The 15,974-nt window shown below is 50.0% G+C and overlaps 1 protein-coding gene across 1 annotated transcript in view; it reads left to right on the top strand.

Annotated features, from left to right (window-relative positions):
* Positions 1–14,342: 14,342 nt before the first annotated feature.
* Positions 14,343–15,974, top strand: part of LOC147679472 (BRCA1-associated protein-like) — a 62,044-nt gene continuing 60,412 nt past the window's right edge. Inside the window, exon 1 of the mRNA XM_086942455.1 lies at positions 14,343–14,487. Within this exon, the coding sequence (XP_086798581.1) occupies positions 14,343–14,487 (145 nt within the window). The remainder of the gene's footprint in view (positions 14,488–15,974) is intronic.

Here is a 15,974-nt window from a genome sequence, read left to right as displayed (position 1 = left end):
GGTTTCTCGTGTCAGCCTCCATGGTCGGCCACCAGAAACGTCTCTGTATCAGGTCGAGCGTCTTGTGGTACCCAGGATGGCTTGAGAGCACACGATCTTGACACATGCGTAATGCCTGTTGCTGACTAGCCTCCCTAGGCAGGTACAACTTGTCTCCCCTAAACAGGAACCCGTTCACGCGTGTCACTCCCTTGGGTTCTTCTGCTAGGCCAATGGAATTGGTTGGGTTCACGTCTTTTTGCAGTTGAGTCATGAACTCTGAGGACGCGGTAATACCCTGGAAGTGTTTTTCAGGTATGATGGAAACAGGCTCGGTGTTATCAGCGACGTCGTCGGTTTCCTCTAGACGTGAAAGGGCGTCCGCCTTGGCGTTCTCTTTTCCGGGACGGAACGTGATAATGAAGTTGTACTCGTTAAAGAACAAGGTCCATCGTAACTGTCGGGCTATGAGAGAACTGGAGGTTCCTGTGGTCCGTGTAGATGGTTATGGTGTGTTTTGCGTCCTTCAGATAGTGGCGCCATTCTTCGAACGCCGTCTTGATTGCCAGTAGCTCCCGGTCAGATATCGTGTAATTGCGTTCAGTGGGTTGGAGCTTCTTGGAGTAAAAGGCCACAGGGTGTAGTGATATATGGATAGATGTAGCCTGATTACTGTGTTAAGTTAGCATGAGCTTTTTGTGAGTTTAAACGTCATTTTTCCTTTCTGCTGCTTTTTGCACACGACACGCATCTGCTGCTTTAGCTTTGAGCCTAGTAAAAAAATTTCGGTTCATACGAGAATAATATGTTGTTACACTGATATCAGCCTTGCTTGGCGAGCTGTGTCTGTACAGTGAGTTCTGAAACCTTCAAGGATATCTGAACACAGTAGTTGTTATGAGCACTGATCTTCGCACGTCCCTAGACATAACATACATTCAGCTGCAGCCAAGTTCTGGCTTTAGATGCGTTTTATATTGCTTTGCACAAGAGCATAACACACACTTGATGGTGCTTCGCATGCAGAGAGCTGGTTGCTGATGATGTGATCCCTAACCATTAGGATCTTGAGGTATGGGGCCGCTCTGCTAAAACCCAAAAGAGACCTTTTTAGATATAATATAATATACTAGCTAGGGAGGGTGAGAATTAGGTTTTGTTAAACCCTATTCATTCTAGCATAAGACTATGCTTGCACTGTTTGTGTTCTATGGACTAGTGACTATGCTGATTACTTTGTTACTTATAATATGTTTGCTTGTATTAGCTAAGATACTGCTCTTGAGAACACAGCATTAGTGAATAAACATTTCAAATATGCACGTGTCCTCTTTTACTCCTTGTTCTGGATTGAAATGATTGTATAACGAAAGAGTATTCATGTGTTCCACGTTACCTGAGGTGTACTAAGTTCATGTTCTGGTTTGTCTAAGCATTGTGAGTTTATGATGACCAATGAGACACTGATTGCTAGTCTGGTAGGGGATTTTTGGGTACTAAGGTGAGTTTTGGCACACTCTTATTCACTGAGGTTCCAAGCCTCTATGCACAGTTCTGTCTGAGCACGGAATCCCTGCGACATGGCGCCCAATCTTTGGTGGTCTTATAGCGTGATACTTGAGTAGTACATCATTCAGTCCTTAACACCTTCACTATTGTTTCCGGTTAACGGTGGTGTCGGACAAACCTACCTGTATTAGTATAGGTCTTTTCAAGCTTGAATCTTTCTAAATGGTTTCCTTGAATTACTACCCAGTTGAGCTACAGGGTTGACTTTGCACCTTTTTCTTTCTGTGTCACTATGGCCGCGGTGGACATTCCGCAGCATAGTCGCATTGCGGTGCGCAATCATTTGCAAAATTATAATGTTCCCGTAGATGGCATGGCAGTAATTATGGTGGTGAGTGCAGAGGTGGCTTACCCTTACGAAATTTTTTATTCGTGGGTGACCTTCCCGGCGGTGGACGGAACTTCAGGTGTGTTCCATACGTACACTCCCACTGCTGTGCCAAATGAGTATACTCCGTATAGGGCACAGGAAATTCCTATTGATACTTGGCAGCACCGCGTTTGGTTTAATGGCGCCCTACCTCATTCGTTATCAGCTCCGAGGTTAGGTCCTTTGTCCATTCCAGGCGCAACTTGGCCTGTCTTGGCTGGATTTACAAGCTCAAGTTCAAGTTCGGGCATTTGTATAGCGCACTACTCACCCAGAGGGTCTCAAGGCGCTAGGGGGAGGGGTTCATTATTTGTCGAATAGCCAGGTTTTTAGTTCTTTTCTGAAGGAGATGTGGTTTTGAGTAAGGCGGAGGTGGGTGGGGAGGGAGGTCCAGGTCTTGGCAGCCAGGAAGGAGAAGGATCTGCCGCCCATGGTGGATTTCCGGATGCGCGGGACTGCGGTGAGGGCTTGAGTGGACGATCTTAGTTGGCGGGTGGGTTTGTAGAAGGACAGTCGGGTGTTGAGGCATTCGGGTCCTAGATTGTAAAGTGCCTTGTGTGCGTGAGTGAGAAGGCGGAAGGTAATTCTTTTGTTGACGGGAAGCCAGTGGAGGTTTTTTAGATGTCCGGTGATGTGATCTTGGCACGGGATGTCTAGTATAAGTCTCGCTGACGCGTTTTGGATGCGCTGGAGTTTTTTCTGTAATTTTGCTGTGATTCCGGCGTAAAGTGTGTTACCATAATCCAGTCGACTCGTGACCAGTGCGTGGGTGACAGTCTTTCTTGTTTCGAGGGGGATCCAGCGGAAAATCTTTTTGAGAATGCGAAGTACGTTGAAACAGGAGGACGAGACGGCGTTGACTTGTCTGGACATCGAGAGGGAGGAGTCTAGGATGAAGCCAAGGTTGCGTGCATGATCTTTGGGTGTGGGTGCTGTGCCCAGAGCGGAGGGCCACCAAGAGTCGTCCCAAGCTGAGGGGGAGGATCCTAGGATGAGCACCTCCGTTTTGTCTGAGTTGAGTTTTAGGCGGCTCTGTTTCATCCATTCGGCTACTTCTTTCATGCCTTCGTGAAGATTGGTTTTGGCGGTGTTGGGGTCTTTGGTGAGGGAGAGGATTAGCTGGGTGTCATCGGCGTAAGAGATGATGTTTAGGTTGTGTAGACGCGCGATGGAGGCGAGAGGGTGAGACGGCTCATGTAGACGTTGAAGAGGGTGGGGCTGAGTGAGGATCCTTGGGGTACGCCGCAGATGACTTCGGTGGCCTCTGAGTAGAATGGGGGAAGTCGGACTCTTTGAGTTCTCCCAGTTAGGAATGAGATCATCCAGTCCAGGGCTTTTCCTTGTATTCCGATGTTGCTGAGGCGTTGTATGAGGGTGTTATGACAGACTGTGTCGAAAGCGGCAGGGAGGTCGAGTAGGATGAGGGCCACTGTTTCTCCGTTGTCCAGGAGTGTTCGGATGTCGTCGGTCGCTGCAATGAGGGCGGTTTCGGTGCTGTGTTTGGCTCGAAACCCGGATTGAGATGGATCAAGGGAGTTGTTGGATTCAAGGAAGACGGCGAGCTGGCTGTTGACGGCTTTCTCGATGACTTTGGCCGGGAATGGGAGGAGGGAAATGGGTCAGTAGTTTTTAAGTTCAGAAGGGTCTGCTGTGGGTTTCTTCAGAAGGGCGCTGAGTTCGGCGTGTTTCCAGCTTTCTGGGAAGGTGGCAGAGTTGAAAGAGCAGTTGATGACATCGCGGAGATGGGGTGCGATGAGGGAGTCAGCTTTGTTGAAGATGTGGTGGGGGCAGGGGTCAGAAGGCGAGCCAGAGTGGATTGAGTTCATGAGGCGAATGGTGTCTTCAGTGGTGATTGGGTTCCAGGCGTTGAGGTTGTTAGTTGGCGGAGTAGGATCTGAAGGGGGTGGAGAGTGTTGATCGTTGGGAGAAATCTCGAAGCTGTTGTGGATGTCTGCGATTTTGTTGTAGAAGAAGGAGGATAACGTGTCGCAGAGTTCTTGGGAGGGAGTGATGTCGTTAGATGCTGCGGTGGGGTTGGTGAATTCTTTGGCGATGTTGAAGAGTTCCTTGCTATTATGATTGTTGTTGTCGAGACGATCCTTGAGTGCTGATTTCTCGGCGGAACGAATCATTTGGTGATGTTTGCGAGTGGCTGTCTTGAGGGAGGCCATGTTGTCCGAAGTAGGGTTTTTTCTCCAATTCTTCCCCATGGTGCGGCATAGCTTCTTGGATTTTTTAAGTTCATCATTGAACCAGGGAGCCTTTTTGCTGGCAGATTTCATCTGGTGCTTTTTCAGGGGTGCTAATTTGTCTGCACTGTGGGTAATCCATTGCTTGAGGTTGGTGGCCGCTTGGTCTGGGTCCATTGAGAGGGTGGGAGGGTTTTGTTTGAGTGATGTGAGGAGTTGGTCGGTGGTGATTTTGTTCCAGTTTCTCCGAGGAATAGGTTGTGGGCGGTTGTAAGTCAGGGGGGTTTTGTAGCTGAAGTAGACACAGCTGTGATCCGTCCAATGGAGAGCTGTAGTGCGATCGAAGGAGATGTGCTTGCTGGAGGAGAAGATAGGGTCGAGAGTGTGTCCGGCTGAGTGAGCGGGGGTGTCGACAAGTTGTTTGAGTCCGAGATTGGCCAGGTTGTCCAGAAGGGTGGTGGTGTTGCTGTCGTGTTTGTTTTCAAGGTGGTAGTTGAGGTCTCCTAGAAGAATGTAGTTTTCGGAGGCGAGGGTGTGTGGGCTGACGAAGTCTGTGATGTCATCGTTGAATTGAGTGCGGGTGCCTGGAGGCCTATAAATGAGGGTGCCTCTAAGTGTCGTCCTGGGGTCGGTGTGGATCTGGAAGTGGAGATGTTCGGCTGTCGCAAGATTGTCGTCGGAGCTGGTTGTGATTTTGATGTTGTTTCTGTGGACGATGGCGAGGCCTCCTCCTGTTTGTTTGGTGCGGTCTTTTTGGATAATCTTGTAAGAGACCGGAATGGCTATGGCGATGTTGGGGGCGGAAGATGTGTTCATCCATGTTTCTGCAAGGAAGGCGATGTCCGGTGACGAAGTGTCAAGTAGGTCCCAGAGTTCAGTTGCGTGTCTGTGGACCGAGCGGGTATTAAGCAGGATGCACTTAAGGTGGTTGGAGTCAGAGCTATGTGTGTGTGTGTGGGGGGGGGGTTGGTGAGGGTCCTGAAGCAGTTGAACTTGCAGGAGAGGCAGGCGAAAGGGCCGTGGGTACATCCTGGGGTAGCTACGCAGCATTGTGGTGTGCGTCCGGGGTTGAGGGAGAGGAGAGTTGTGGCATCATAATTGATTCTAGAGGGATAGGTGTGGCTGGGACCAGGGGGTCTGGCGCTGAGCGCGGGCCAGGCGCGGACGGGCGTAGACGGGCTTACCTTTGGCGCACCTTCCGCGCAACTGGGGCGCGACCGCTGCGCGTGAATGCATCTGTAATTTTTGGATGGAGGAGGGGGAGGGGCGAGGGAGGGTCAGCAGGGAGGCGGGGCGGGCTGTGGGTGTTGGGCTCTGAGGCACCAACAACAACAAACAAGCGTAAGATGGCGGCAGCGTAGGGAGAAACGCAACTGGAGGTAGGCTAGGGCTCAGGTGACTGACTGCGCTTGCAGTAGGGTCGCGCTATATCAATTAGCGTTAAAATATCAAGCGCCGTACAAACAATGCCCCCAAAGCTTTCCTATGTGTGAAACTGTGAGCGCCGAGTCAGCAGTCCCCCAGAGGCTTTAGTAATGTCCCAATAAGGTGTAGTACCCCTTGCGCTGCAGCGTTAATCAGAGTAGTCGGTAAATCAAATATCAATGGCAAATCACACAACAATGCAGCTCTGTGCAACGATACCGAGCAGGAGCAGGCAGCAGGGCGAAGGGAGCGACCGCTTCTGAGCTCGTCAGGACGGTCACAGCGCGGACGGGGTCAGAGCAGGCAGTATAGTTCGTGGGAGGGAGGGTCAGCAGGGAGGCGGGGCGGGCTGTGGGGGTCGGGCTCTGAGGCACCAACAACAACAAACAAGCGTAAGATGGTGGCAGCGAGGGAGAAACGCAACTGGAGGTAGGCTGGGGCTCAGGTGACTGACTGCGCTTGCAGTAGGGTCGCGCTATATCAATTAGCGTTAAAATATCAAGCGCCGTACAAACAATGCCCCCAAAGCTTTCCTATGTGTGCAACTGTGAGCACCGAGTCAGCAGTCCCCCAGAGGCTTTAGTAATGTCCCAATAAGGTGTAGTACCCCTCGCGCTGCAGCGTTAATCAGAGTAGTTGGTAAATCAAATATCAATGGCAAATCACACAACAATGCAGCTCTGTGCAACGATACCGAGCAGGAGCAGGCAGCAGGGCGAAGGGAGCGACCGCTTCTGAGCTCGTCAGGACGGCCACAGCGCGGACGGGGTCAGAGCAGGCAGTATAGTTCGTGGGAGGGAGGGTCAGCAGGGAGGCGGGGCGGGCTGTGGGGGTCAGGCTCTGAGGCACCAACAACAACAAACAAGCGTAAGATGGCGGCAGCGTAGGGAGAAACGCAACTGGAGGTAGGCTGGGGCTCAGGTGACTGACTGCGCTTGCAGTAGGGTCACGCTATATCAATTAGCGTTAAAATATCAAGCGCCGTACAAACAAAGCCCCCAAAGTTTCCTATGTGTGCAACTGTGAGCGCTGAGTCAGCAGTCCCCCAGAGGCTTTAGTAATGTCCCAATAAGGTGTAGTACCCCTCGTGCTGCAGCGTTAATCAGAGTAGTCGGTAAATCAAATATCAATGGCAAATCACAAAACAATGCAGCTCTGTGCAACGATACCGAGCCGGAGCAGGCAGCAGGGCGAAGGGAGCGACCGCTTCTGAGCTCGTCAGGACGGTCACAGCGCGGACGGGGTCAGAGCAGGCAGTATAGTTCGTGGGAGGGAGGGTCAGCAGGGAGGCGGGGCGGGCTGTGGGGGTCGGGCTCTGAGGCACCAACAACAATAAACAAGCGTAAGATGGCGGCAGCGTAGGGAGAAACGCAACTGGAGGTAGGCTGGGGCTCAGGTGACTGACTGCGCTTGCAGTAGGGTCACGCTATATCAATTAGCATTAAAATATCAAGCGCCGTACAAACAATGCCCCCAAAGCTTTCCTATGTGTGCAACTGTGAGCGCCGAGTCAGCAGTCCCCCAGAGGCTTTAGTAATGTCCCAATAAGGTGTAGTACCCCTCGCGCTGCAGCGTTAATCAGAGTAGTCGGTAAATCAAATATCAATGGCAAATCACACAACAATGCAGCTCTGTGCATCGATACCGAGCAGGAGCAGGCAGCAGGGCGAAGGGAGCGAGATCAGACGGCTACATGTAGTCGCAATTAGCGTGAGTAGGTCGTTAGTGCAATACATCACCCGCAATCTCCCGGGCGGGTCCCTGGGTGGTGCGGTGCTTCCTGCCGGACAGGGCGGTATGAAGCTCAGTCCCATCATGGTCAACGCTGTGATGGGCATGCGTCCCCAGGATGATTTTCCTTTCTGGCTTGCTGAGAAGTTTGACCAGCTGGAAGCAGTATTTCCTAACACGTCTCCTGGTGAGAAACACAGGATTCTGACAATTAGCTTGCCAAAGGATTTGACCCCGAAATCGGTGACTGTGAGACCTGGGGTAAAACATTTGCGGCGGTCTACGCGAGGTGTTACGGCACTCCGTCTATGACTGTCCTGCCGACGGTCCTTAAATGTGTTCAGGATGACCACGGACCGGAGGCTGCGGTTGAATTGGGCATGCGCCTCTGTGGCTCCTTTGATGTGGTTTCCGATCTCATACTTGCTAATGTCAAGGGGGATGCGGTGAACTTTCAGGTTGCCAATGCTTTGCAGGCAGTTCCCGATGCCGATAAACCCCGACAGTTGGCGAAAATTATTGTGGCGGCTTATAAAACCGTGGGCCGCAATAGTAGGGGCCTCAAGCCATTTTCTACTAAAGAGAAAAAACAACCCCAAGGGCAGAAGTCGGAAAGCGACGACCACCCCAAGTCCAAAAAACAAAATTGGCCTAAAAAACAGAAACCGGGAAAACAGCAGAAACAGGAGTCTCGTCCTGTATCTCCATTGCCTGCGCCCACAGATCGTGTTTATGACTTGCGCGATTGCGCGATGATAAAGTCACCTGATTGTTTTCAGGTTCCTGTCCAATGCTCTCCTCGTTCTTTTCAGGAAACATCGGCCCTTTAGACTGGTGGTGGAGGAGGCGGCAGGGATCGGGGTGGCCAACAAGGACGTGGCCAGCCCCGCCCGAAAGACAGCAAGGGCAAACAGGACGATTCTTCACCGAAGAGACCCCAGTTTCAGAAGAAGAAAGTCGCTGCTTTAACAGCACACAGATATGCCACAGATAGTGAGAACCCAGCTTCGGAATCAGACATGGGCTCTGACCTTGCTGGACAGCGCAGCGGAGATTACTATACTGCGAGAGGCCCTGCGTCCACTACTGAAGGTGACAGCGACTGACCGTTATGTTGTTGTGGAGACAGCTGACACTAGAGTAGCTCCCCCTGACAGGATCTATGAAATTGTCCTATTCATTGAGGGTGACATTCAATGCACTATAGAAGGGGTATTTTGGGAGAACCTTACGACTACCTATGACATTTTGTTAGCGGAGGCTGGCTGGCCCCCACCTTTTGTGCTCGCAGCTCCGAGAGGGGAGGAGGTAATCCTCCCTAGTTTCTCGCACACAGTCTCGAAGGAGCATGCGCTGAATTTTGCAGAAGAGTGGGCTAAGGCTCTTGAGCCGGCTCTGTATCGTACACACTGTGGGTGGGATAAATTTTCCCCACACCACGAAATTCCTTTATTGTCTATGCCACAGCCTCAACCTCAATATTCCATAAAGCGTGAAGCAAAGGCTTCCGTTGCGGAAATCCTTGAACAATTAGAATATCAGGGTGTTATTGAAACTTGTGTGTCACCTATGAATAACCCTCTTTTGACTGTAACCAAGCCTGACGGTTCATATCGTTTGGTATTGGATTACCGGCATTTAAACTCGCATTGCCGTACTTGTGCAGTACAGAATACACACGGCTCTGCTTTAGTGGATAGTCTCGTGCGTAAGCGGTTTAAAACCACGCTTGACATTTCCAGCGGTTTTTATGCCGACCATTTGGATGGTCTTAGTTCCCAATGGACCTCCTTTACTTGCGGCGGTGTCAAAAAACATTTCAAACGTTTACCGATGGGCTACAAGAATAGTCCTGGAGTGTTTGCTGCCCGCATAGTCTCTCTCTTAGAGAGGGTTGACCAAGATGCTTGTTCATATGTGGATGACATGTATCTCACGGATGACGAACTGTGGGAGCATCTGTGTCGCGTTGACCGCTTAATTTGTAGCTTTGCGGACTTCGGTTACAAATTCAACTTTGCAAAATCCCACATTGCGGAGTACACAGTGTTGTTCCTGGGCTACGAGCTCAACAATGAAGGTCGAGGATTGGCTCCTCACTTCTTGGAGAAATGCGCACAATTGCGCACTCCGACAACTCTGAAAAAATTACAGTCTTTGCTGGGCTTTTTAAATTTCGGGCGGACTTACATACCTGAATATGCCCAGCGTATCAAGCCTTACATACACTGATCACAGCGGCCCATGAAGGGGTTGCGTCTGCGCATGCAGGCGTTTCTGCTACTGTGTCTCAGTTACAACAACGTTTTTGGTGGCGGGGACTGTACAAACAGACGCGTGACTATGTCCTTCAATGTGACATTTGCCAGCAGATTAAGCCTTCAACTGCTACGCGTCCACCCCAAACACAGTTGTTCATTTCTAATAAACCGTTTGGTTGTGTTTATTTAGATCACTGCGGTCCTTTTTCTTCTGATACTGCGTACAAGTACATTTTGGTAGCAGTTGATTCATGCACACGCTTTGTTTGGGTCTGGCTCATCGCAGCACTGATTCACGGACTGTCATCAGGGATTTGCGTGTCTTTGTAGGGATTTTTGCCTGTGGTACCTTCCATTCGGATCAGGGTCCTGCTTTCCCCTCTAAGGCATATAGGAATGCCATGGCTTCGATGGGGGTCCAAGTCAAGTTTTCGTCTCCATACAGGCCTAGAGGTAATAGTGTTGTGGAACGAATGAACCGTGACTTAAGGCAATCACTGACAGCTCGAGTTATAGGCACTGGCAGAAAGTTGGCCCATCTTAATAGCGTGCAGCGTGCCCTTAATAATCTCTCTAGAAGGTCTCTGGGTGGGCGGACCCCATACGAAATGCTCTTTGGTATCAAGATTTATGTCCCAGACCTTGACCGTCTAGACGCAGTCGGTTCGGCTGTCTCCTTTGACGTAGATGAACATTGCAATGTTTTACAGACTCTACAGGAGACCAGAGACAGTCTCGCAAAGGAACACTTGCCCTCCATCTCGGATGATGCCTTGCAGATCCCGGTAGTTGGCTGGCTACCCCAAATTGGAGAACTAGTTCGGGAGAGGATCGATAACAAAAAGGAATTTGGGTCCTCATGCCGTGCTCCGGTTCCCGTGCTTGGAGTGAAGGGCACAAGAACAGTCATTTTACCACCACTTCCAGGTCGTAAAGAGAACAGGTATATCTCCATTGACAATGTCAAAATACACAGAGTGGCCGATTCTTCTTGGCATGACACCGGCAGTCTCATGTCCTTCGATCGTGAGAAATTCTGTTTTGGCCACTTCTTCGGATTGTGCACCGGAGGTGGTCCTCAAGAGGCCCGCAGTTTCCAGTCCTTTATTGAGTGCTTTGCCTGGTGCTCACCTTGATGATACAGATTACACCTACCCAACTGACTTATCGATGCCTGATATGCAAACTCATTTAGCCACAGAATCCAGATTTTCATTTGACACTGTTTCGCGTACATCAGAGAAGCCCACAAGGTTGAGAGCCGATGCGACTTTGTTTAAAAAACATTTTTTGATACCCCCTTGGACTTACATTTGGCTGGGGCTTTTTGCTCTCTATATTTTTATGTCAATTGGTTTTGTGTTTTATTTTTTCCGATTTGTCAATGGACATTATGTCGAGGAGAGAACATGCATTAACCATCTGAATGGAACTTTAGCTCCCCACTCCTCATCACATTCAGCTCACAGGTTGAAGAGAGACTTGACCCATGTTAACATCACCGCGTGGCCTGTCCTGGATGGAATAGTCTGGGATGCAGTTAAATTTCAGATCCATGGCCCGACTGAAGTTTTTAATGTTCCTATTGTACTTAGAGTTAACATGGGGGATGTGGTTCAGCAAAATATACGTTCTGATGATTGGAAAGTTCGGGCCGTAGAGGCTTTGTTTGCTGATTTGAAATATTATGCTGCCTTTGATGCTGAAGATTTATATTTAGAATCTGCTAATTATGGTGATTTGTTTTGCTACCAACATTTTGGCAATCACTACTAGCACAAAACTAATTCTAGGAGGGGTACTGTGAATTATACCCAGTGGGAACATTGCCCAGCTCCTTTGAGAGGCAGCTCAGACACATTTTTTAAAAAGTATACATATTTTACTGATTTTAATCAGTCCAATCCCGCGTCATTTTATTTTAAAATGACAGACAAATCCAATTCCAAAGTTAGACTTACCGATACTAAGTTACTGTATTCGGGGGCGCTAGAGGGCGCACTGCGGGATGGCTGGCGTGTGAGTCGGCTCCGCCGAACGGGTGCGCAAAAAACGACCTTTCTACCCCCAAACCGGATCTAAAAAGTACGGCGAATAGAAATATGGCAATCGGAAGGTGGAGGCCATAAACTGCAGAAACTACAGCTCTGCAAAAGCGACCCAGGAGGATAAAAACGGCAAATACACAGGTGGAAGCGAGAGGCGATTCAAAATGGCGGCGCCCCGATGTACGGAGCCGCCGGTCTTCCAGGCGATGACCGCCTTCAACTAAATAACGGACTGCAGGACTGCTGCCCCTGTACAGAGGAGCCACATCGCCAATAAGGTCAGCAGGCTGGGCGCTACCAAACACTAAGAAAGAGCTGCAAAAGAAGTTGCGTTCCACATCACGCAAAATGGCGGCGGCGGTGGAACGCAAGGACAACGAAACCAACACAAGGCACTCCGATGGCACGGGGCGGCATCTAAGCGGAAGGTAAAGACGCGCGAGCGGGTGCAGAAGCTGGGCAGGAGCGGTGGAGCGTGGAGAGAGACTGGCGGTGGGCTTGACTGAAAGGCGCTTCACTTAGCGAGCGGCTGCGCGCCATTACGGGAGAGGCACAGTACGACTTGCGATGTTGAAGGCATGAGCACAATAATACGGACATACAGAGAACGCGGGGGCGATGATACTAATGACTGTGACTCGGCTGGGGGCATGAAAGGCAAACAGAAGATCTCTCAAGCACCATAGACAGCTTGGATCTGACCTGTCCACCCCTCATAAGCACTCCATCGCTGAACACTACTAGGAGCTAACGGTCCCAGGATCGGAACCTGACCACAGCCTGCTGTCGCACACCACACAGCGCCTGGCATGGTGTAAGAAGGAATGAGTGGGGCAACACTGCGCAGATTAAAAGAATACCCGAAAAGATACTGAAAAAGTGCTGGGCAAAAATGTGGGTACGTGGAGGGTCCAATGCATAGAACTACTTCGCAGTGGGCGGCTAGAACACTTCAGCGTCGCAATCGGTCTACTGCGGGCACCACGGTCATCACAAGCCCAGGAACACAACGTAGTAGCCCTTTGACGAGTCCCAGCGTGATGGGGAAACCCGACAGACAACAGACTAAACTGCCCTTCGAAACTAGGAAGCAAGCAAAAAATACCGCAACAACTCCGGAAGTGGAAGGTGAACAAGATCTGGGTGACGGTGCCGGCATGGAATCAGTACTGCGGGCCATCCAACAAAGCTTGCAGGAGATGAACAATAAACTGGATGATGTCATGTTGCGAGTGGACACCATGACAGCGAAACTAGAAAACCACGACGAGCGACTGGTGGAGGCTGAACAAAGGATCTCTACGGTTGAGGACGAGTCTAGGAACACAACGAAAGCATGCGGGAACATTGAAAAGACACTGGAAGGCCTACGAGCGAAGGTGGAGGACCAAGAAGCGAGGTCTCGCAGAAATAACATACGTATTTCGGGCCTGCCGGAGTCAACAAACACAGGCAAGATGGAGACCTACATAGAGGCAATGCTGAAGGACATATTTGATGCAGGGAGCTTCTCGGAGGTTTTCCTAGTCGAACGTGCGCACCGCTCACTGGCGCCAATCCCGAAACCGGAAGCCGCACCTCGAATGATTATTGCCCGCATGTTAAACTACAGGGACAGAGACACAGTTCTGAGACTTGCTAGGGAGAAGGGCACGGTCACGTATCAAGGCAACACCCTGGAATTCTATCCAGACCACACCATGGCGGTGCAGATGGCGGGAAAAGAATTCAACACAGTGAAAATGAAACTCCAGGAGATGGGAATTGAATATGCAATGCTGTACCCTGCAAAACTAAAAATCATCAATGCGGGCAAACCTGTGATTCTCCCGACGGTGCAGGCTGCGCAGGAATACATCAAGAAACTTGGAAAACGCCGCAAGGAACGGGAAAGAGAAGACAGGATGAGTGATAACGACTGAGGAACTCAAAGGCTGAGAAATACCAGGCTGGCTGGATCTCCGGGAGCCCAGTGGCTTCTGCTACTACACCCCCCTTTTACAGAGAGTAAGTGACGATACCACGAGAAGCGGATGTCTGCGGTTGATGTCGCTGACAATGTGCAGAGGACTGGACTTCATGGAGGGTAATGAGCGACTAACCGGCAGAGCCACGATGAGTGTGAACATAAGTACTGAACAGTGAGTACACTAGCACTCCTCGGTGCTAGGCAAATGTGGTGAACTCTTAGGGAGGTTTACTCGGGGTACATATGAAGCAATCTACTGGAAATGAGCCTCTAGACTAATGCACTGTGATAGTAAATGCATGGGTGGGCCCACATGGGAGATCCGCTGTGAACTAAATACAAATATCCCAAACATGGCGTAGATGTTAATGTAAGAATGGTTCTGTGGACATGCATAAGAAGAGATGGGAAGGGGAAGGAAAGGAATTCATGACTACAATGATGTACTGAGCACCCGTTCACATCCACCATGTGGATGGAGACGTGTGCACCTGGCGACACCCCCAAGCGGGTGTACCACAATTCAAGTTCTGGTACTGGTTTGATGTTACTAGGGGGATGGCTTTGGCAAAGTTTGGGCGCTGAAGTGGGAGGAGGGGGGGAAGGGATGTTGGGAAATGTTCAAGTAGATGCACTGTGTCTGAGAAGCATTGCAACCTCTTTCACTACCAGCTATGCAGTTGTTCTGATTGCACTCATCACCAGAGAATGCATACGCTCGTGGGCACTTGGGCATAATGCTGGCAAATTAGCTGGTGCAGAAGGTCCCGGCATAGACGATCAACAACCAGACCGAGCGCCATGACACGACATGAAACACTAAACTTCATCACATGGAACATTAGGGGCCTAGGCAACTCAAAGAAGATAAGGCAAATGTTTGCGTTCTTTGACAGGTCACACGTGGATGTTGCCTTCCTACAAGAAACGCACCTGGCACCCACAGGTACGTCAACACTAGGCGCTAGATGGGCGGAATCAATCACTAACTCAAACTACTCGACATACTCAAGAGGGGTTAGCATACCGATAAAGAAAGGGACACACTTCCAGATTTCAGACACACATAAAGATACAGAGGGCAGATATGTTGTGGTGGTGGGTAAGGTTCGACAACACCAGGTTACTTTAGTAAACGTATATGGCCCTAACATAGACGACCCTAAGTTCTATGAGACTCTATGGCACACTCTTGCAGACATACAGGCTGAGAATATAATATGGGGAGGAGACTTTAATGTCACGTTAATGGAAGGGCTAGACAGAGCACTACACACAATAGAACCCCATATGAAAGCGAGGGCGATGTTAATTGACACGATGAACAACCTACACCTGGGCGACATGTGGAGGATATTACACCCGGGGGAGCGAATGGCGACACACATCAATGCGGCTCATGGCAGTTGGTCCAGGCTGGACTACTGGCTAGGCACACAAGATATATTATCATGGGTTGTAAACATCAAGCACCTCCCCAGGACACTTTCAGATCATAGCCCCGTGCTCTTGGAGATGCGAATCCCTCGCTATGTGCCACCACCGTTCACGTGGCGTTTTAATGCACAAGCCTTACGTGACCCATTGTATGTTGATACCATCCAGAAAGCGATATCAGACTATTTTGAACTAAATTCCCCCACGACGGAAGACCCGTGCCTGCTATGGGAAGCTTGCAAAGCCACAATAAGGGGAGTATGCATAAGCACGACCTCAGGCATTTTAAAAGACATACGCCAACAATTAAAGACACGTGAAGAGGCAATACAAGAGTTAGAAAAGCAATACACACAAACCGGAGACACTGCCTTGTTGGGTGACATACAGGCACTACTGACAGAACACCGCAAATTTGCAGAAGACGAACTAAAATATATTTTCAAACGAACAACTGCAAGGAGATATGGAGAGAGAGGTCGACCGGGCAGGGCCCTGGCTGAAAAGATATGTACAGGCAGAACACCACAACACGTCACAGCAATTAAAACTAAGGCGGGCACACTCACACACGACATCAAGAGCATAATGGGAGAGTTCATGGGCACATATGGGGCGTTATATGAGGCAAGACCATTAATACCGCAAGAAGAAATGTTGGCCTATATGGCGGATGTGGAGCTGGCGTGGTTGGCGGACGGACACAGGGAATACCTAGCTCGCCCCGTCACAGTTCAGGAAGTTGTCGACACCATTAGACGTTGCCGAACGGAAAAGCTCCGGGACCAGACGGTTTTGTGATCGAATTTTATAAAACGTTTGCGGACACACTTGCTCCACATCTGGTAAAACTGTACGAGACGGCACACGAAGCGCAAACATTGCCGTCTTCAATGAGGGAAGTGCTAATCGTTGCACTATTAAAACCAGGCAAGGATCAGGAACAATGTGATTCCTATCGCCCTCTTTCGCTCATAAATGTAGACACTAAAATAA

This window comes from Lissotriton vulgaris, chromosome 11 (genome assembly GCF_964263255.1).
Source record: "Lissotriton vulgaris chromosome 11, aLisVul1.2, whole genome shotgun sequence".
In the NCBI taxonomy this organism is placed as follows: Eukaryota; Metazoa; Chordata; class Amphibia; order Caudata; family Salamandridae; genus Lissotriton; species Lissotriton vulgaris.
This window is presented reverse-complemented; position numbering and strand designations above follow the sequence as displayed.